Here is a 22,307-nt window from a genome sequence, read left to right as displayed (position 1 = left end):
AGCACCACGGCCGACCGCCTTTGTCTCTCTAGTGGCGATGTTTTACACACCGCACCAGGTACTCATTTAAGGCTGAGTCGACCTCGGGAAGGCCCAGGACTGGCTCAGATAATCGTCACTGGTGTTTGGCGTGAGCGGGAATCGAACTCGGGTCACGCCAGATTCGTAGCGCAGTAACTGCTACATTACCGCTCTCTCCCAACAGACAGAAAGACGCACACACGCCTGTACATAGCGTGCGCCCCCGAGTGTCCGCGTAGGCCCCTCACCAGCACGTGCTCGTAGCTGCCTGCGTCGCTGGTGAGGAAGGCGAAGGCGGCGCGGAGGTACGGGTTGGAGAGCTGCAGACGCAATGCGGCGCACATCTCCCTCCAGAGGGACGCGCGCTCTGCCGAGTAGCCCGACAGCGCCATGGCCACCACGTTCAGGTTCACGTCGCCTGTGGTGGTGGTGGCGCCAGGGGTCAACGCGGGGGTCACAGGTGAGGTTAACAAGGGGGTCGATATAGGGTCACGCTCCCCCTTCCCTCACCCCAGACTACCTGTCCCAGAGAACCTGGAGAGAAAATCTACGCAATCGCGGGCAGAGAGACACACGAACTCCAAAGGGTCGGGATCGAAACCATAGCCCCTCCCGCATACCAGTCGAGGTAGTTAACATCTCGCCACCATGGAGTCCGCTGCCAACAATGGGCATCTAAATGTCGATGTAAAGCTTTCGTGACTGCAGGGATTCATCTTCTTGGTTCTTTCGGTAAAGTCACGTAGAAGGGAAATAATAAAAATAAAATAATTCTCACGACGTTTCGGCTACAACGTAAGCAGCCGTCCTCAGGTGCTTGCATTGTAGCCGAAACGTCGTGAGAATTATTTTATTATGTTTTATTTTTATTATTTTATTATTTCCCTTCTACGTGACTTTACCGAAAGAACCAAGAAAATGGGCATCTAGCTCCTGATACCCGTGCCGCTGCTGCCGGCACCACCGTCACGCGCACGAAAGAGTAGGACTCCCGCTTCACCTCGGCGTGTTCGCGCTCCCCGCTCCCGCTCACCGCTCCCGCTCCCCGCTCCCCGCTCACCGCTTGCGCAGGCCGCCCCCTGCTGCAAGATGTCGATGGCGGCGCGCATGCGCAGGTGGAAGAGCGCCATCGCGGCGCGGCGCTCCCACTCCTCGTCCGGCTCCAGCGCCGAGCGCAGTGGCGGCCGCTCCTGAGCGGGGCCCGGCGCGGGTCCCGGAGAGGGTCGCGACGGCGCCGCGGCGGACGTGACGGTGGAGGCCTCGTCGCCCCCCTGGTCATCGCGCTCGTCCCCGGCGAGCGCCGGGGGCCCCGTCCACCCGCAGAGGCGAAGCGCCAAGCGGCGTTCCGCGCTGTCGAAAGTGTAGACCTCGAGGCGGCGCTCGGGGTCCGAGCACGACAAGCGCAGGCTCTCCGGCTTCCCTGCGACACGCGCAAATACAAAGATTCCCCCATGTAGCCTGTAACAGACTGTTGGGGCAAGTGCCGTTAGGCCAGCACGGCACACGAGGGGTGGGTGGCCGGCACCACGCCCTGCTGCCTTGGTCTCGCGAGTGGCGATGTTTACACACCGTACCAGTCGACCTAGGGTAGGCCTAAGACTGGTTCAGATAATCATCACAGGTGTTAGCCCGGAGCAGGAATCGTACTCGGATCGCCGGGTTCGTAGCACAGCGAGCTCACCACCATACACGCACAGCACACACACACAGCACACACAAATCACTCGCACATCACATCGGCAGGAGTTTAGACCGGGCCGGCATTAAACTCATCGCGCAGCACCCCTGTGTGAGCATGCGCGGTCACGGTACGGGTGAGGGTTGGAGCTCACCGGGATCTGGCCGCACGATGGCCTTGATGCCCTGGTAGACGGCGGGCAGTTGGCTGCCGGGCTTGTCCTCCTGCTCCTGCACATAGCGCTTCATGAGTGTCTCCCGTCAAGGACGATGAACACGACGGACGCCGATGATGCTGCGTCCCTACGGCAGCAAGAGCCGTGGGGGACGCGACCGATGGCTACGGGGTGGGTGGGAGGAGGTGGGATTCGCAAACCGCGAGTTGTGCTTGCCGGTGAGCCGACGATCGCCGCACCGCGGGTTGAACCGTGTGCCATTGGGCAAGGTGTCCGATGTTTCGCTCCATGCTCCCAATAGCAGCAGCGGCAGCACGTGGTACACGGAGTGAAACGTAAATGCATCGGAGGGGAGTCGTACGAGGGGGGGGGGGTGTCATCCATGAAAGAACCTACGCAGAATTTAACGACTCGTCAATTTGTATTAACTCTTACACTCGTGATGAATGCAGAGCCGTGCAGGTAAGGTTCTAAGACTATTTAAACTAATTTTTATTTTACCAGGTAAGGTTCACTGAACTATGTGGCTCTTTTTCAGAAGCGACCTGGCCTATCACAAATTACAGCTCAATGAAGTGGCTTATCACGTGGAAATGTATAACAGCCCAATACTCTGAACGCGTGTTGATTCTAAATGTGGAGGGGAAACACTGGAGGACCCGGAGAAAAATCCACGCGACCTTGGGAGAACACGCAAACTCCAAACATACAAGCATCAGGGTCCAAATCAAACCCACGACCTCCTGTATATGAGGCGAGGGAGTCAACATCTCACCACCGTGGCGCTCAGGTTCAATAATTTACGACTCGGACAATTTACGAGCAACATGACACCTGCCGCCAAAGTATCAAATCAAAGTGATTCCTCTGCTCACGTGAGCATTGCGGCATCAGCGCTCATCCAATACACAGCTCTGCAGAGCCAGTGGCGAACATTACCCATTCCTATTCTTAGGTTTTTTTTTGGGTAAAGTCACGTAGATTAAAAAAAAAATTAATAAAAGTAAAATAAAATAAAAATCACGACGTTTCGGAGGCAACACAAGCTTCCGTCTTCAGGTGGAAACGTCACAGCACGATAGCTGTATCAAGTAAGAGAAATTCCAAGCGACCCGTCCTTGTATATATACTGGTTGAGGGTGGAAGGAGCCAAGGCAGGCCCTGGATCGGAGTTTTGTATTATAATTGTGAGGTTGGTGCGGCTGAAGCCGCTGCTAGGAATGAGCCTTTGTTGTGTAGACTGGTTGAACTGGGAGGTGCCAGAGTTGTTAAGGTGCGGCTGATGTAAAGGTGCGGCTGCTGTCTTACTTGATACAGCAATCGTGCTGTGACGGTTCCACCTGAAGACGGAAGCTTGTGTTGCCTCCGAAACGTCGTGAGAATTATTTTATTTTACTTTTATTAATTTTTTTTTACCTACGTGACTTTACCGAAAAAACCTAAGAATATAAATCATTGCAGTCACGAAAGCTTCAAATATAGAATTACCCATTCCTATTGTGGGGCGCTATGAGTCTCCTTAGTGGACCACCACTGTTGACAATGTGATACTCATTATATCAACCAATATTCGGATGCCACTGGGATCTATGCACTTTTAAATCTGGATTGAAAGCTAATTTCTTTAGAACTGCTTTTTGTATTTAGTTTGTTTGTCCTTACCCCGCACCTCCGATTAACACAGTCGGCTACGTACGGTGCAACAGAAATGCAACATACATACAACCAATTCATCTGCACGTAAAAGTCATATCTTTGCAAAGGTTGCAATCAATCCATGTGGTGCATGGTTAGGGATGGTAATTTTGGCATTAAACTATTTACCACGCGGCCCAAACCTCAACACAAATACCACGCAAAAGTATCGGCTACCAAAACCTACGTTCTAAGCTATCGGCGTGCTCATGGTCTGCGGAACCCCTGGTGATCCGCACAGCCGGAGGGGTGGAGGCGGTCCACACAGCCACTGCAGAGACCAATTATTTTCACCTAAAGCCACATTTTCATTCACTGTGTGGTGGCGGTCCATGGGCCCAGAGAGGTTGTGCACCCCTGTGCTACCCCATACCGCTCATCCCCTTCCTTCCCGTGAAGCTCGCAGCCGTTTGAGCGATCGGCGATCGGTAAGGGAGCAGCGAGCGAGCGAACGAGCGAGCGGGCTTTTTGCTTCCCGCGGCCTCTGCGCCAAAAAGGATATAGTGTAGCGTGTACCACAGCGACTTGAGCTGCGGGTCGTCGTCCATGGCCAGCACGTGGTTAGTCCACACAAGCTCCGTCTCCACGCCATAGCGGTTCAGCGCGCGCCGCTTCATCTTCGCCGAGATGTCCTGCTCTGCGGCCTGCCCGGCCCCCGCAGGGCTCTCGGCGCAGTTGTAGAGCTGGCGGCCGCAGGCCCACACAAGCGAGGCGGCGGGCACCAGTCCAGCGCGATGCGCTCGAACACCGTGAAGTCGACAAGCGCGCGCGACTGGCTGAGCGCCAGCATGCCGTTCTGCGACGTGGGCACCCACGCGAACGAGGCCACGGCGCCGTCGCACGGCTGCACGCTGCGCTCGATGATGGGCGGCTCCGCCTCGTCCCCCAGCGCGCCGGGCGCCGTGTGCTGCATGTCGTAGAGCCGCACGACGCCGCTGTCGCGCGCCAGCGTCGCCAGCAGCCCCGTGCGCGTCGGGCACCACGCTACCTTGCTCAGCTGGCGCGACGGCTCGTTGAGCGTGAGCACCGGCTTGTCGGGCACGCGCAGGTCCCACACGGCCACCTGGCCCTCGAAGAACGACGCAAAGCGGTCGGGGAAGTGCGGGTCGAAGGTCACGCCCTGCACCGCCTTGGTGTTGGCAAACAGCTTCTTCTGCGTCGTGTCGCGCAGGTCGTAGGTCACCAGGTTGCGCTGCATCCCCGCCAGCAGCAGGCGGGCGTCCCGGGGCAGCCACGCCAGCGAGAGGCAAGCGTCGTTCTGCCCGAATTCGCACACGGGCTTCGTCACCACCATGTTCGTCTCGGCCTCGCCAGACAGCAGCAGCCGCCCGCGCTCCATGATGGCGGCGGCCGAGGCGCCCTCGGAGGCCGTGAACTTGGCGTTGACGTCCCACACCAGCGCGGAGAAGTCCGCGCGGTGCTTGTCGAGGCCGGCGCCCAGCAGGCTGCGGTCGTGCGGGTTCCACGCCAGCGCGTTGCACTGCCGCGCGTGCTTCGGCACAAACTCCTTGCCCACGAGCTCCTTGTGGCGAGCCAGGCCGTCCTGGCCCAGGCTCGTCAGCACGACGCGCCCGTTGGCTTGACCCACCGCCAGGAGGCACTCGGACTTCTGCCAGGGGCACCAGGCCATGCACTTCATGTAGGGAGTCTCCGAGTTGACGTCGAGGAGGGTGGCGGTCGAATCCTCTGACAGGCGGTGGCTGCCATCGCGCGCCTCCCCGCCGCCGCCACGCGCCGCGTCCACGCGGTACAGCGAGATTTCTGAGTCGCAGATCACGAAGCGGTTGCCGTTTTGCGGGCACCACACCACGTCTGGCCGGGAGCCGCTCATGGCGGCGGGCGGTTCACGACCGGGGTCCCCCGCCGCCTCCTGGGCCCGGGCACCGGCCTATTCACGGGCGAAATCCGTGGGGCCGTCTGTCGCGACACCGCAGCCGAGCGGCGACCCGGCGTTACGACCAAGATGCAGAGACTCCTGCTCCACCGAGCCTGGCCAAGACAATGATGGAGATTACACATTACTACTGAATCATCATTACTACTGAATCATCATTTACACCATGAGACCTCCTTTACCAGTGGCAAAATATAGTAGTAGGTTTTTACCCTTTAAACTGGTACATGGTGTCAGTCGTTGTACCAGTTTAAAGGGTAAAAACCTACTACTACAGAATCATCATATTTATTTATGCTGGAGAAAGCCATTGCACTATGAAGCCTTTTTTCACAGATGTCCAGTAAGGGTGGCTCAGAAAGTTATAACGTGGATGTGGATGCTAGCAGACCAGCAATATTACGATGTTGCTCACCGGAAATGTCGTTAAAAATCCCTGGCTGACTGATGGGGCTCAACAATAAAATCAGCCTTATTTTTAAACAATGATGCTTTACAGCAATGTTTTATGCTAAGCCCATGGTGTCAAGAGAGGGCTCCAGCCAATAACTTGTGGCAAACCAGCAAATGTTAAAACGCCTGACTGTACTGATGAGACCCAGAAGAGAGAAACCAGCGCGCAAAGATTGACTCCTTAATTAACACAAGTCTTGGGAAGGCCAAGACGATAATGAAATAAATATATGGGGTATATTTTTCAATCCATTGTTGTCCTGTACGTCTAAGCTCCGTCTATGCTCCCCCACGCCATCACCAACCGTACCAACCACCACCGTGGTGAAGTACGGTCACATAATTAATGTGACCTGGATGGCATTGTAGTGACATAAGAAGGGAGGGGCTGCTGGGGGCTCTGGGACCCTGGGCGGGCCAGGCGCTTGGGCCCCTTGGCGCCAGGCGTGGGTTCCCAGGCGAGTCAGACGCTTAAGCCTCTTGGCGCCAGGCGTTGGGTTCCCAGGTGCTTAAGCCCCTTGGCACCGCCAAAGGGGGGGGGTGTGTGCTCTGTGGGATATCTGGGGGCGCACACGGCCCCACCCCTCGTTGGGGACTGGGCATAAAAGGGGAGCTCCCTGGCCGATCAGGGCCAGTCGTAGCTCAAGACCCAAGACCAGCCATCTGAGACCCTGGACGCTGTGAGAGCCAGTGGTGGGACTCTGGAACTCCCGACTCTACGACCTTGTGAGGGCGAGTTCCAGAGTGTAGCCAGAGTAGAGTATCTAGGCTGTGTATCTAGGCTGTGTACCTAGGCTGTGTACCTGGGAGTTGTTACAGAGTATCAGGACTGTTGGACTGTTGGAGTGTAATAAAGAAGTTACCTCTACAAGTGTCTCCGGAACCCGTTACATCATGACACCACTGGTTCTGTGGTGTCCACCTGTGCTTGCTTTGTATATTAATTAATAACCGCAACATACCAGTGGGTGAATATTTAAACAGGGGCCACACATTAACATTCGCACCTCGGTCAATTTTGTTTCTACTCTGTTCTTGCGTATGGTAGCAATATGTACAGGAGCTAAACGCCAATGTCAAGGTCTCACAGGCACGACTAGAGGGCTTAAGGGAGAGAGTTTGTGTATAGTTTCACTATTACTCTTTGGTTCTTTCATTAAAATCACGTAGAAAGATAAAATAATCAAGTAAATAATAGCATACGACGTTTCGATTGCAGCACAAGCAATCATCATCAGGTACAAATGAAAGAGAAAACAAAACCTAGAAATATAATGCAATACAACACAGATAGTCGGTTAACGCATGGCCTGGTTGATTACGTTCTTCCAAGGATTACTAAATTAGAAGTTAAGTGTGAAATTTGAGCGAGAGACAAAACACAGACACGGAGACACAAAGACAGACACACGGGCAGAGAGAGACACAACACAGACACACAGAGAGAGAGAGAAAACAAACATAAAACCACAGTGCTTTAGTTCACTGCACAATCCATAGTTGGGGTTGCATGGCCACAACCGCAATGGGGGTCTTTCATGTTCCGTTCACAAAGGTGATGTTACTACGCATCGGCCTAATGATGCTCCGAGACAGTCACTTCCGTCACTTAAAGCGACCAGTGAACCAGAATTAGGCACCATTGCTTACAGGTCAAACCTATAACCCCTCCTCCCGCCCGGATTAGTGCAGCTAAGATGCTTGCAGGGTAGGTGACATCGTGATCCACCAGAGGCGCACGGTTCGAATCCAGCAGCCGCCCTAATTAATATGCGACGTTTCACCATATTGACACATTCCGTCTGCTTCATTCACAGTAGATGTTTAAAGCTGCCCCCCCCCCCCCCCAAACATAATTCGCAAGTTCTAGATTTGAAGCTTTCGTGACTGCAAGGATTCATATTCTTAGGTTTTTTCGGTAAAGTCACGTAGGAAAAACATTAAAATTAATTAAAATTAAAATAAAATAAAAATCACGACGTTTTGGAGGCAACACAAGCTTCCGTCTTCAGGTGGAACCGTCACAAAGGCTCATCCTCTTAAGCCTCACTTTACCATATTAATAAAAAGTGTGCTGCACTTGGCCCTCACCCCCCCCCTTCTCCAACCATTATATATACGGAGTGGTAGCTCTTGCAATCTCTCATTTACTTGATACAGCTGTCGTGGCTGTGACGGTTCCACCTGAAGACGGAAGCTTGTGTTGCCTCCGAAACGTCGTGATTTTTATTTTATTTTACTTTTATTAATTTTAATGTTTTACCTACGTGACTTTACCGAAAAAACCTAAGAATATAATTCGCAAGCGTAGGCCATCGTGTGATGGCATTTCAAATTTGTCACGTTCGGAATTGTCACACGCAAATCAACTACATTTGGATTACACACACACACTAACAACACAGCTGCAATTACGCCTGCCCACACCACTCCCCCCGGAATGGCAGACTAATGCCACGGGTGATTCCTGCAAACCAGACTCATCCTGGCTGGCCTCTTTCCGAGTTCGCACACCTAGCGAGACAAAATACATTTGAGAACTGGCACTCGGATTACGATAGTCGGATAACGAGGAATCGGTCTCGTGTGACGAACGGGCCGCGTAAAACTAAATGTACTGCAGCCGAATACTCTAAACGCACGATTCTAAATGTGGATGGAAAATCCGGAGGACCTGGAGACAAATCCAAGCGTGCACAGGAAGAGAGAGACACGCAACTCCAAATATACAGCAGGCGTCAGGGTCGGGATGGAATCCACGATCTCCTGTATACCAGGCGAGGTAGTTAACATCTCCTAGCCACCGTCATGATGAGAGATAGAGACACGCAAACTCCAAATATACAGTAGGCGTCAGGTTCGGGATGGAATCCACGATCTCCTGTATACCAGGCGAGGTAGTTAACATCTAGCCACCGTGATGATGATGAGATAGAGACACAAACTCCAAATACACAGCAAGCGTCAAGGTCGGGATGGAATCCACGATCTCCTGTATACCAGGCGAGGTAGTTAACATCTCCTAGCCACCGTGATGATGAGAGATAGAGAGACACACAAACTCCAAATACACAGCAGGCGTCAGGGTCGCGATGGAATCCACGATCTCCTGTACACCAGGCGAGGTAGTTAACATCTCCTAGCCACCGTGATGATGATGAGATAGAGAGACACAAAAACTCCAAATACACAGGGAGGCTTCAGGGTCGGGATGGAATTCACGATCTCCTGTATACCAGGCGAGGTAGTTAACATCTCCTAGCCACCGCGGCGCCCTGAGCACGCTACGAAGATCAGCTGTGGTGGGATGTATCATTGGTTCTACCGGTAAACCGGTAACCGTTTGCAATAGAATATCAGTAGCGGCACGTCTGCCCTCTCGTTTCTGTAGCGTTCGCGAGGGTGGGGAACCTTTTTTGAATATTTCTAACATCATTCGCGGGGCCATACAAAATTATCAACTTAAAAATTATCCTGTGAAATTTGGTCAAACATTTAAACAGGACCGTGCGGGGTGGGCTGGTAGGAATAATAGTTAGTACCGGTACAGAGATATCGACCGGGTATAGAGGAGTTAAAGAAAAAATACTGTATTCTAGTGTAACGTTAATTAAAAGTGTTTGTTTTGACAAGAAACGCTGTGAGATTTAAAGACTCGTAGTCTTTCATTTCCAACACCACCCTCAACACCACCCCTCCACGGACGGACGGACGGACGGACACATTAATCTATTGGTGGTCTGGTCCACTTCGTTCCTACCAGTACTAACTCACCCCTAATGCGATGGCTGGAACTGCTTCTCTTTGGCGAGGCGTGTGATGATGTTAGCTGCTGGTATTGATGATGTTGCTGCTGCTACTCGCAACTGCTTTTCCAGGTTTGAAGCTTTCGTGACTGCAAGGATTCATACTCTTAGTTCTTTCGGTAAAGTCACGTGGGTAGAAAAAAATTTAAAATTAATAAAAAAAATATTTTTATTTAAAATTAATTTTAAACAAATTACGTGACTTTAACGAAAGAACTAAGAGTATGTTTTTCCAGGTTTGCTCCTAGATTTATTGAATTTCGAGTCCCTGCCTGCGGTTGCCTTGGCAGGGCCAGACCCAAATGATTTCGTGGGCCTCATACGGCCCGCGGGCCGGACGTTCTCCCAGCCCCCTGGGCGAGAGGGATGTTGTATGTGTTGGTCTCCTCTTTCCACGTTCACGAGACGTCTTGCAAAGAGGCTCGTCGTACCCACACTTTACCCCACCAAATATGCCTAATACAGGGATGGTAGTGTCGGTGAAAAAGGCGTAAACGTGTCGCGTGTATCGCTCATTTCAGCCGCGTGGCAAACCGATGACCGGTTGTGTTTTTTTTTGGTTATCGGTGTTGACACAACAACAACAAACAACAACAACAACAACAAACCCGCCGATTGTTTCCTTAAACCACACGGGGCACGCACCGGAGCCTTCTCCTCGCCTGGAGCCGCACGCGAACGGAGGGGGTCCAACACCACACACGGGGCTCGCAGCCCCAGTGTCTCGCTCCGCCGTGCTCAAGTGCCTCTCCTCTCTCGGTGTCTCTCTCTCTCGGCGTCTGTCTCTCTCTCTCCTCTCTCGGCGTCTCTCTCTCCTCTCTCGGTGTCCAAGCGGCCCGGCCTCAACTCGCACAAACACAAACAACGCGGCCTAAGACCGGCAACCCACGTGCCCCTAATGCAGCCACGCCCCTTTAGCCCGAAGCCACGCCCCCTTACTCAGCTGCCACGCCCCTTGTTCAGCTGCCACGCCCCCTTGCTCCGCAGCCACGCCCCCTTACTCACTCCGCAGCCACGCCCCCTTACTCAGTAACCACGCCCCCTTACTCGGTAGTCACGCCCCCTTGCTCAGCTGCCACGCCCCCTTATTCAGCTGCCACGCCCTCTTATTCAGCTGCCACGCCCCCTTATTCAGCTTCCACGCCCCCCTATCCAGTAGCCACGCCCCTTATTCAGCTGCCACGCCCTCTAACCCAGTAGCCACGCCCCTATCCAGTAGCCACGCCCCCCTATCCAGTAGCCACGCCCTCTAACCCAGTAGCCACGCCCCCTATCCAGTAGCCACGCCCTCTAACCCAGTGGCCACACCCTCTATCCGATTGCCTAAGGGCAGGGGTGTCCAAACTTTTTTGCAAAGAGGGTCACATTTGATAAAGTGAAGATGCCCGGGGGCCAATAGTTGCTTCTGACATTTTTTTAACCCAAAAGTTACGTGGAAATACACACTGTTATAAAAAACTTTCATTGTCACAATTTACCCTTATTTTTCAAATGACAATGTAACCAAATATAAACCTTCTTGGTTCTTTCGGTAAAGTCACTGTACCCGGCCAGGTACAGGTAGGGTACGGGTACGGCCGGGTACGGGTACCCGTTTGCGACCCTGGTGCGGCCGGGTACGGGTAAGGAATCAAAACCTCTGGTAGCAGCCACGTGGCGTGTCAGCACCAACAATTGCCCAACATCTGCAGTACTCAGGTAAGCACCACTGAAGTTTATAGCCCTTAAATTTCGATTTAAAGCTTTCGTGACTGCAGGGATTCATCTTCTTGGTTCTTTGGGTAAAGTCACGTAGAAGGGAAATAATAAAATAAAAAATAAAACATAATAAAATAATTCTCACGACGTTTCGGCCACAACGCAAGCAGCCGTCCTCAGGTGAAGAACAGGTCTGTCGGAAAGACAGCGTCTGAATGAACACCACCAGGCTTGGCAGCGTATATTTAAGCTGGGTTGGAGGGGGAAGAGGCCATGACAAAGGAATTTGCATTTATAGCACTTGTTCAGAAGCGACCTGGTCACACAAATGATAGCTCAATTAAGTGGCTTATCAGGTGGAAATGTATAACAGCTAAATATTTTGAGCGCATTTTGATTCTAAATGTGGAGGGGAAAACCGGAAGTCCCCAGAGAAAAATCCAAGCGACCACGGGGAGAACATGCATACTCCAAATATTCAGGCGTCAGGGTCGGGATTGAACCCACGATCTCCTGCATACCAGGCAAGGGAGTTCACATCTCGCCACCGCGGCGCCCGGATGTACTGTAAAGGGCAAAAAATTAAACAAAAATGGTCTTCACAACTGACAAATATTGAAAAACCTTTTATGTATAGAAAAAAAAGCGATAAAAATCAAACAACACAACAAAAACGTGTTTCGCAAAGCGGTGAGCGGACAGCACAAAGCCAGGCAAACTCTAAACCATCGGGTCAGCCGTCGGTCCGAAGATGACGCTGGATGGCTCATTCGAGTCGGGGGCAACACGTGGACACTTTGACTCCGTAAGGAGCCGACGACCAAATCACCAACCATGTGCCCAATCTAATCAGATCTCAGAAGCTAAGCAGGTTGCAGCCTGGCTATTGCCTGGATGGGCAACCATCATACAGAAAATCAGTGGTGGTAGGGGGCTGCCGGGGCTATGTTGAAAGCAGAGGGCAGTGCAGCAAAGTCCATTAGTCTGCCAGTAGGGGGGCGATGGTTGCTGCTGTGTCATCTCAATTAACTGGCATTCATCTTCTTGGTTCTTTTGGTAAAGTCACGTAGAGGAAAAATAATAAAAAGAAAACATAATAAAATATTACTATAATAAAAAAAAACATTCTAAAATAAAATATGATTTTATTATGTTTTATTTGTATTATTTTATTATTTTTCCTCTACGTACTTTACCGAAAGAACCAAGAAGATGAATGAATCCCTGCAGTCACGAAAGCTTTAAATCGAAATTTAACTGGCATTCACCACATCAGAATGCTGAAAAATGAACTGAAATTTACTAAACATTTCAGAATTTGGATCACGAAGCCAGCACACGATAGCCTTCTCTTGCGAATGAGGTCACAAGATCTTTACGTCCACTAAGTGATGCAGACGGCGCTTAGTATACGGACACTTATAGTATTAACCATGCCGGTTTGCCAGATTTCAGCTGGGATCCTCTACAACAAGCGGTTGTCTCTGCGAAAGCTGAGCCATGTCACCTAACCCGATGCAGATCTCCCATCCCTACGTGGTCAACCAACCTTTACCTCTAAGTCACGGAGTTGAAGGTGTGATCGTCAGTGTGGCAAACCCAAGAAAATATATTTGTACGTGGGTTACACAATTTTTGTTGTGGCAGCAAGTGTCTGCTTTGTGAAAATGTTCTGCAAAAGAACTTGGAGACAAATATAGAGAATTAGAATGTGACAAGGTTTACGTGACACCAATTTGCGACATCCAGGTGGGCAAAGCTTTTGGTCCTGGGTCTGTTAGTTACAAGAAATTTAAAATATTTCACCTTTGTATTGCAATCGTTTTTTAATACGCAGCGGCCAGTCACAACAATAATAATGCAAATTGCCAATGCATAATTGTTTAGTATTACATATAGCGTCATCGTCCATACAAATAGCATCTCCCAATCTCCTTGCGAACCACAAAAGCTGGAAGGCAGAAATCACGCACGGAGCCGGCACTACCAACAATTTCCCAAGCTCTGCGGTCCTCTATATATTTAGATGTTTTCTGACAATTGATGGGCGTTTTTACATGTGGGAGGAAACCGGAGCACCTAGGAGAAAACTCACCCGTGCAAGGGAGCAACACTTTATCCAGTACAGATATTTGTCCGTACTTTGCATTACTCCCTTTTTCTGGCGAGCCAGGGTATGTATGGCTCCTCCTTGATTCCCACGGAAAGACGTTTTGCAAAATGTGTGCGGTGATCCACGAACCCTTACTGCCTTCACAGTGATGGATTGCAGGCCACGTGCATAGTCACCACCGCCCAGATGTTGTAACATGGCCACACAAGTAAATATAACGCTTTACCTGTTTGCAAAAAGGTATCATTTAAACATTTCTTAAGCTTCAACCGGTGGTTGTGAAACTGAAGGGGCATCCGCACTAGAGGTGGGAGACCACTTTGCACACGTGGCACATTCACAGCTCTCCAAGGGTCACCACCGCTCAGACAACATTCCTGCCCCTCCTAGCGCTGCACGATCACTACCGCAACCGCTTCCCCGGACACAAGGCAAAGGGTCCATTCGTAGGACTGGCCAAACAAGAGGGAGCAGATAGATATCACTCACAAACCCTGAAGGTGATCATTCAAACGGCCTCCCTTGTCCATGTCCTATCTCCACACTCCTGCACTGCACTCGCTACATTATCAGCAGAGGGTATGCAGAAACGTGCATAGTTTTAATTGCAGCCGGTGTGAGCTCACCTTTGATCAATTACACTTATAATGGTGTACTCTGCTAATTACTAAAGGTGCGTTTTTGTATTATGAGAAGGCAATGATGACTAGGGAAAGGACGGCGAGCCCCACATGCACTGTAGGGCATGGGGCACGACCTCAATATAAATTTAGGCGGACTCCATTCTGAACACTTTGAAATAACGTTTAGCCGTTCGACAAACCTTTGGTGCCCCGCTGCTATGGAGTCGCCCACATCTCCGGAGGACAGAACACAACACGCAGTATCTACTCATCGTCTCCCAACTTTTTTTGTCTATTGAGCTAACCTGTCCCCCTCGTTATAATCTGCAGGACAGGGACAGGGCGGATCAGCTACATAATGTACGAGTCGGACAACTCTGCTCCCCACCTTCCCAACCCGCACGGTTAAGCATGGTCAAATAACCCTCACGAACCGCATGGCACGGAGAGGCCATCGTGCAGCGGCGGACTGACAAATAAGCCGCGCATGCAGTTGTTCACTACATCCTATTAACTACACACATATTGCTCTCCAAGCGGTGCTTGACCAAAATTATGAGAAAACTCCACTTTACCAGATGGTAATTTGTGCAGCGAAGTGACCGGACACAAATCGTTGCACAGATCACCGGGGTAGCCGTGTTTTGGCATCAGTGACGTAGCGTGGTTGGCAGTGTCCACTATCCCTCCCCCACCCCCCTCTCTTAAGCTGAATGCCTGGAACCCTCCGGCTCATAGGTCTGGTGCAGCTGCACCACATGCACACTCGATAAAGACATCACACAGGGATCTACGCTTAAAGTTTGGATCGTGCAAGCTGGCTCTGTTCTATCAACACCAGAGGTCAGAAACCTGCGGCTCTTTCAGGACTGCTTCATGATGTTATGTATTCAGGATCAGTTTCATATTCACACGTATTGCAGCTTTTCAAATATTGCATTTTTTTTACCGAATTCGAAAAAGGCTCTTCTTGTTATTTTGGTTTCTGACCCCTGATCTCCACCAATGTCAAATTCACTTCCTGGCTCTGCTTCTCTGCCTCCGTGCTGAGCGAGGAGAATTTTGCCTAAAGACCCGGACGATGGAGCTTGGAATACAAAAACCTGCAATCCAGATTATTGGGTTTAGAGACTGGATTCAGGACGCTGGAGTCCAGAATCTGGATTGTGGATTATGGTGTAGGTCTCCCAGACGTTGACCTTGACCTACTTGACACTGACCCAGCCCATGACGTTTAAGCCTTGACCTAGAATAAAAAACATTGGCCACTCATGCACCCTGGAGTCCAGAGTACGCAGTTCGAATCAGGCGGTCCAGCTTACGTGTGTACATGTCAAACCTTTTTCGCACCATATAGTCAACCGTGCAAATCGGAGGTGTGGGGGAAGGACAACCAAACTGAACGCAAAAAGCAGTTGCAAATAAATGAGTTTTCAATCTATATGATTTAAAAGCGCATCGCTCTAGTGGCTTCTTAATATCGGAAGAGCTTTCCAGATTGCCGCAGAAGCGCATCTGCAAAAGCGCAATACGTGGAGTCTTTGTTCGCCGATGAGCTAAAAGCCGTCACTGCGAGCGATGACAGGTCACGCGATGGTTTGTGCTCCTTGACGAGATAGTACCCATGGAAGTGTTTGTACGATGCAGTTCATTTTGTGCAACATTAAACTTGATTTGCGCACAACGATCTGTTTTTTGTGGAGACGCTGTTGTTGTTCACGAATGCGAGTTTATGAATTGTGCTTGTGCACTACTGAATACTTAGCTTTGATAAGGGACCATTTGCCCAAAACATGGCCTATCGTATACTTTTCCTATTAAGGCCTCAGTGTTATTCGTGAACTTCTTTAAAATATTTCCTGTTGAGGCGTTATTGACAGATATGACTTTTTCTGTTCAATGTTTTTGCCCATTAAACTGTTCAATCAATTTTTTTTTAGTTACTTTCTGGTGTCCTTACTCAGCGGGAGGGGGTGGGTGGGCGGGGGGCAGCACGGCCAGCCAACGTGAGCAACCACGGTGGCATTAAGCCCACACCCAGCAAGCCAAAGCACCAACTCAAGGTAGCAACAGCATCAACCGCAAACGCTTCCGAGCTGGTGTGAGAGTCGTCCGGGGTAACGTTATCTTCAGAGTGATCTCGAATTTGTAAGGAACCCAAGATGGGGCGGCGGTCAATTTGGCGAGAGTGGAGTGGGCGGGCACTGAGTGTGTACGACACTGCTGCCGATCTCGTGGCTCAGGGATCACAGCTAAGCGATTTTCGCCAAGATAATTTGTCTCTTGAGCGAGGGCACGGAGTGACCGATTCACAATCCCCCGGCGCTGGACAATAGGATATTTTGATACCGTGGCGGACATACATTATGAAAATAGCTGAGCTCGGATATTTTTGCAGGGTAAAGGGAGCTCTGTAGAGAGAGGAGCACGCACAATTATAGCAACATAAGCCTTGAGAAAAGAAAAAAAAAACCCAACATTAATGACTGCGTCAATGTAGAGGTCCATTGATGACTGTGTGTGTGTGATCAATTACACCTCGGCTGTAGTTTGGATTGTTAATCTGGACACCTTTGAAATAATGGACATCTGTAAAAAAAAGATTCATAGCTTATTGGATTCCTACAGTCTAAATAAAATTCTGATTCTGGTCGCTGACCATCCCAATGGAATAGAAAACGTATGAAAAGTAGGTGTCTGTAGCCAATAAGAAAATCCCATAGTTTTTGGGTGTTAGGCCACGTTATAGTTTTATGTCAAATGTCTTGTCATTAACCCTCTACCACCCGACAAGAATGTCACGTTTACTCAGTGTACTCAATAACCAACTGAGAAGCAAACTGAGAACCACAGCAGCGTGAGACTAATGCTGGCAACTGAGACGTGAGCTCCGGGTTAGGCTATGTAATTTTCAGAACCAAATTCCAGAACCAATTGCTGCTAAATTCAGCCATTCGAAAAATGTTTCGTCAAATCTCCAGTGACGGACCCGACACAAGAAAAATCGGCGCATTGTTAAACACTCGTACACGTGACCATTGACCTTGTTTTGGCTTTTATCTGCTGGTGGAAGGTCTCGCGAAATAAACTTGGCCGAATCACCGAAAAAATTAATTACGCTCCGTAATAATGGCGGCGAAAACCCACGCGCTAAACCCACGACGGCATTTACTCCTTAACTCAGTGACGCTAGAAGCCCGGGGCTGGTTACAGAACGCCAGCGCTGGCGCGGGGGACCTACACCCTCTTGACCTTTGACACTTTGGTCGGCTTCTTCCCCTTTGCGATAGCCTTGGACACCGACTTTCCCACCGAGGTCTTCACGGACTTCTTGGAATGCTTGGCCTTCTTGTTCTTCTCCTTGAGGCTCTTCTGCTTCTGCTCCTTCTTTTTCTTCTCCTCGGCAATGCCCCTCAGCGCCTTGGGCTCGGCCTTCACCACGCTCTTCTTGCCCACCGGCTTGGAGGAGGTGGGGGCGGGAGGCTTGGATTTGCCCTTCTCCTCCGCCGCCTTCTTCTCCAGCTTGTTCTTGTTCAGCTGCCGGAAAATGACGTGAGAACACTGAGAGACTCGCACACACACGAGGTGGAGACACGAACTCAAGAGAATCAGCCGACAGCCTAGTGAGACAATTCTATCGCACTGGAGACACACACAGGGTGGACATGCAGTATAGTATGGGACAAACATCGGTCCTCAGTGTCAATTTAGACAGAATTCCGTTCCTTCGAGGACCACCTGTGGATTTGTAGTCAAGTCTCAGTCTGCTGATTTAATTTAAGTCAGCATATTTCATTTTAATCACAAAATGAAATGCACAGAGACTCGATTAAAAGTTTTACCAATTATAATTCGTTTATTTTGGGTTTGAATCGAAGTGCAAGTATGTCATTTTTTTTACTATAACCCTCTGCTTTGCGACGGAGACAATCAAATGGAGTTGTCATGTGGGCAAATGTGCCAATTGATTCAGTTTTTCAGCACCACCAGAATGCTGAAAAGCCCAACAAAATTTTTGACTATTTCCAACATAACCCAGAGGCGCCGGCTGCCACCCGACCGCCTGCCCGCTCGCCGGCCCGCGGGCCCCACGTACCTTGAAGGAGCCGTTGGCGCCCGTGCCCTTCACCTGCAGCAGCGTGTCGTTCTGCACCAGTGCCTTCACCGAGTACTTGAGGTAGGTGCGCCCGTGCTCCTGGTCGAACCATTCCACCTTGCGCGCCTCGGCGTACACGCGGGCGAGCGATGAACCGCCGCGCTCGCCCAGCGCGCGGATCACGTCGATCACCAGCCGGCTGTATTTTCCCGGCTGGTTCTTCTTCTTCTTTTTCTTCTTGCCGCCGGCGCCAATGCCACCGCCGCTGCCACCGACGTGCAGGTAGGGTGGCTTGGTGGGAGACGGCTTGACGCCCACCTTGATAGCCACCTTGGCCTTCCTGGCCTTGCCCTTCCTGGCGACGACGTCCGGGTCCTGGTCGTCGGAGTGCTCCTCGGCGTGGAGCTCGGGCGCCACCGGTGCCACCTCCAGGGAGTCCATCGCTTCTACCGAGGACATCACCGGCACCACCACGACTGCTGCAATAACGGGGGGTGATTGCGGCCACACGGACAAGAAGCATCAGCAGCAGCAGCAACAACGACGTCCCCCATGTAGCCTTCACCAGACTAGGAAAGTGCTCTTTGGTTCTTTCGGTAAAGTCACTTAGGTATAAAATATAATAAATTAAATCACGACGTTTCGATTGCAACACAAGCAATCATCATCAGACGATAATCATCATCAGAAGATGATCATCATCGGACGATGATCATCATCAGACGATGATTGCTTGTGTTGCAATCGAAACGTCGTAATTTAATTTATTTTATACCCACGTGACTTTATCGAAAGAACCAAAGAGTATGGATCCCTGCAGTCACGAAAACTTCAAATCTAGACTAGGAAAGTGCTGTTAGAAATGCACCTTTAGACGCTAACGTGGCGCACAACAACGGGGCAGGCGGTCCACACCTCAACGCGGGCTGCATTTGTCTCCCTACTGCTGACGTTTACACACCGCACCAAGTACCCACTTGAGGCTGAGTTGACTTAGGGGAGGCCCAGGACTGGTTCAAATATTCACCATCGATTACACTGGTCACACACTTTTTCTGGCATAAGGTATTCCAACGGTTTTAAGGTAATTTTGGGGTGCCGATTCCAAATCTGGCATCAGTTTTTGTCTATCACAGGTTTTTGAGATATCAAATATTGCATTTTCAATAAAACTGCAGAAGAAAAAATTAAATAAATGTGGATATCTACATAAATGATATTATAAACACACTATCCTAAAAATACAGCACCATATTTTAACACTAAAGCAGTCACGACTCGCAACAACCTGCAATCATAAGTGACAGAGTTAATTTCGGGTAAAATCAATGAAAATGGGGTATGCCGATAGCATAAAAATTAGATGTGATAGAGCAAATCTGAGATCAGATTTGGAATCAGCACCCTGAAATTAGTCTAGAACAGCTCCCCATACACTCGCACACACCCGGGCCACCTTTAGCTCTCCAGTACACACTACACTCGTTTAAGGCTGAGTCGACCTAGGGGAGGCCCGTGACTTATCAGATAAATACAACTAATGGTCGAATCCATGTCATGCGATTCCACCCCCGATTTCCTACAAACTCGGAATGTTACGGGGACGCACGAAACGAAACGCATCTCCTGTCAGCAGCAGCAACAGCAGATTGACGTGAACACGAGAGAGTAACGTGACGCAGAGTAACGTAACGTAACGCGAGAGTAACGTTGCGTTGTAACGCAAATGTAACGTAACGCAGGAGGTGTAGAGGGGGCAGGGTAACGTGGCAGAGAATACATTAGCGCGGCGTTAACTGCGTCACGACGCGAATCGTTGAGTCTCACGCAACAACAACAACAAAAAATCCACCACGGAAACTCCCGCCTCGCCTCGAGCGCGCTTTCCACGTTCCTATGGCCGAGACCTCGCCTCTCAACAATTGCATCGCTACGCAAGAGCCCCCCCCCATCACCCCCTCACCTTGGAAGTGTTGAGGGGGGCTCGAGGAGACGACGAAAAGACGGAGACGCGGGGAAGGATGGGCGCGCTGCGGTGAGGTAAACAACCAGCCCCAACAACAGTGGATGAAACGCGCGCTCCCATTGGCTGAGAGCTTGAGACCAGTGGATGAAACGCGCGCTCCCATTGGCTGAGAGCTTGAGACCAGGGGATGAAACGCGCGCTCCCATTGGCTGAGAGCTTGAGACCAGGGGATGAAACGCGCGCTCCCATTGGCTGAGAGCTTGAGACCAGGGGATGAAACGCGCGCTCCCATTGGCTGAGAGCTTGAGACCAGGGGATGAAACGCGCGCTCCCATTGGCTGAGAGCTTGAGACCAGTGGATGAAACGCGCGCTCCCATTGGGCTGAGAGCTTGAGACCAGGGGATGAAACGCGCGCTCCTATTGGCTGAGAGCTTGAGACCAGGGGATGAAACGCGCGCTCCCATTGGCTGAGAGCTTGAGATCAGGGATGAAACGCGCGCTCCCATTGGCTGAGAGCTTGAGACCAGGGGATGAGACGCGCGCTCCCATTGGCTGAGAGCTTGAGACCAGGGGATGAGACGCGCGCTCCCATTGGCTGAGAGCTTAAGACCAGGGGATGAAACGCGCGCTCCATTGGCTGAGAGCTTGAGACCAGGGGATGAGACGCGCGCTCCATTGGCTGAGAGCTTGAGACCAGGGGATGAGACGCGAGCTCCCATTGGCTGAGAGCTTGAGACCAGGGGATGAGACGCGAGCTCCCATTGGCTGAGAGCTTGAGACCAGGGGATGAGACGCGAGCTCCCATTGGCTGAGAGCTTGAGACCAGGGGATGAGACGCGAGCTCCCATTGGCTGAGAGCTTGAGACCAGGGATGAGACGCGAGCTCCCATTGGCTGAGAGCTTGAGACCAAGGGATGAGACGCGCGCTCCCATTGGATGAGACGCGCGCTCCCATTGGCTGAGAGCTTGAGACCAGAGGATGAGACGCGAGCTCTCATTGGCCAGGAGCTTGACACCAGGGGATGAGACGTGAGCTCCCATTGGCTGAGAGCTCGAGACGAGGGAGGGGCTGTTGCAGTGGGATGAGACGCGCTCTCCCATTGGCTGAGAGCTTGAGACCAGGGGATGAGACGCGAGCTCCCATTGGCTGAGAGCTCGAGACGAAGGGGGAGCGATTAGAGTGGGATGAGACGCGCGCTCCCATTGGCTGAGAGCTTGAGACCAGGGGATGAGACGCCCGCTCCCATTGGCTGAGAGCTTGAGACCAGGGATGAGACGCGAGCTCCCATTGGCTGAGAGCTTGAGACCAGGGGATGAGACGCGAGCTCCCATTAGCTGAGAGCCTTAGACCGGGAGAGAGACGCGAGTTCCCATTGGCTGCAACTGGTCGTAGCTGGGGGGGGAGGGGGGGAGATGTGGCCTCCCATTGGCTGCAGTGAAGGTGAAAGCTAGGCTCTCATTGGCTGAAATAAGAGCATCAGCTGAAGCTGAACTAGCCCGTTACAATGCCACGTGGTCTCGGGCTGCACCTAGCCTGGCACCAGCGCTATGGTGACGTCACCACCGCTTCGTGGCAAATTAAAAAAATACCAAAACAAATTTGCACTTTTTGGTTCTTTCGGTAAAGTCACGTAGAAAGGAAGTAATAAAATAATACAAATAAAACTGAGGAAGGCTGCTTGCGTTGTGGCCGAAACGTCGTGAGAATTATTTTATTATGTTTTATTTTTATTATTTTATTATTTTCCTTCTACGTGATGACTTTACCGAAAGAACCAAGAAGATGACATTTGGAATTGTTTACTTTCATGAATGAATCAATCATTACGATTCTCCGCGCACGAGGAAATCGTTAGAATCGATCATTTGGCTTCACTAACGTTAAGAATCGCCATCCGAGAATGGTAAAAGTCGAATCGATCTCCCCAAAAGGCAACCTAAGCTCAATTCTCGGCCACGACACGACCCACTTGATAAAACCGCCCTTACCAGCGTGGTGAAGTATGGTCAAACAACCCCCGCAAGACAGCTGGGGGGGGCTCTTAATCCGTCAAAGTAATCGATTTCTAAATCGATCCAGAGTATTGG

General features: G+C 51.0%; 2 protein-coding genes across 2 annotated transcripts; both read right to left on the bottom strand.

Annotated features, from left to right (window-relative positions):
* Positions 1-269: 269 nt before the first annotated feature.
* On the bottom strand, positions 270-5,400 carry LOC121852327 (GATOR complex protein MIOS-A-like; the record flags this gene model as incomplete). Its single annotated transcript, XM_042346421.1, is given in 6 exon segments — positions 270-439; positions 1,082-1,227; positions 1,330-1,441; positions 1,854-1,949; positions 4,072-4,290; positions 4,293-5,400. Coding segments are annotated over 6 exon segments (1,851 nt in total), but the record flags the coding sequence as incomplete, so codon positions are not given.
* A 10,025-nt stretch (positions 5,401-15,425) lies between these two features.
* Positions 15,426-18,693, bottom strand: LOC121852326 (histone H1.10). The gene is made up of 3 exons (XM_042346420.1): positions 18,253-18,693; positions 17,409-17,693; positions 15,426-15,554 (listed from the first exon to the last, which is right to left on the bottom strand). The coding sequence occupies exons 1-3, from the start codon at positions 18,691-18,693 to the stop codon at positions 15,426-15,428; spliced, it is 855 nt and encodes a 284-aa protein (XP_042202354.1).
* Between the last annotated feature and the right edge of the window lie 3,614 nt (positions 18,694-22,307).

Source organism: Callorhinchus milii, unplaced genomic scaffold (assembly GCF_018977255.1).
Source record: "Callorhinchus milii isolate IMCB2004 unplaced genomic scaffold, IMCB_Cmil_1.0 Scaffold754, whole genome shotgun sequence".
In the NCBI taxonomy this organism is placed as follows: Eukaryota; Metazoa; Chordata; class Chondrichthyes; order Chimaeriformes; family Callorhinchidae; genus Callorhinchus; species Callorhinchus milii.
This window is presented reverse-complemented; position numbering and strand designations above follow the sequence as displayed.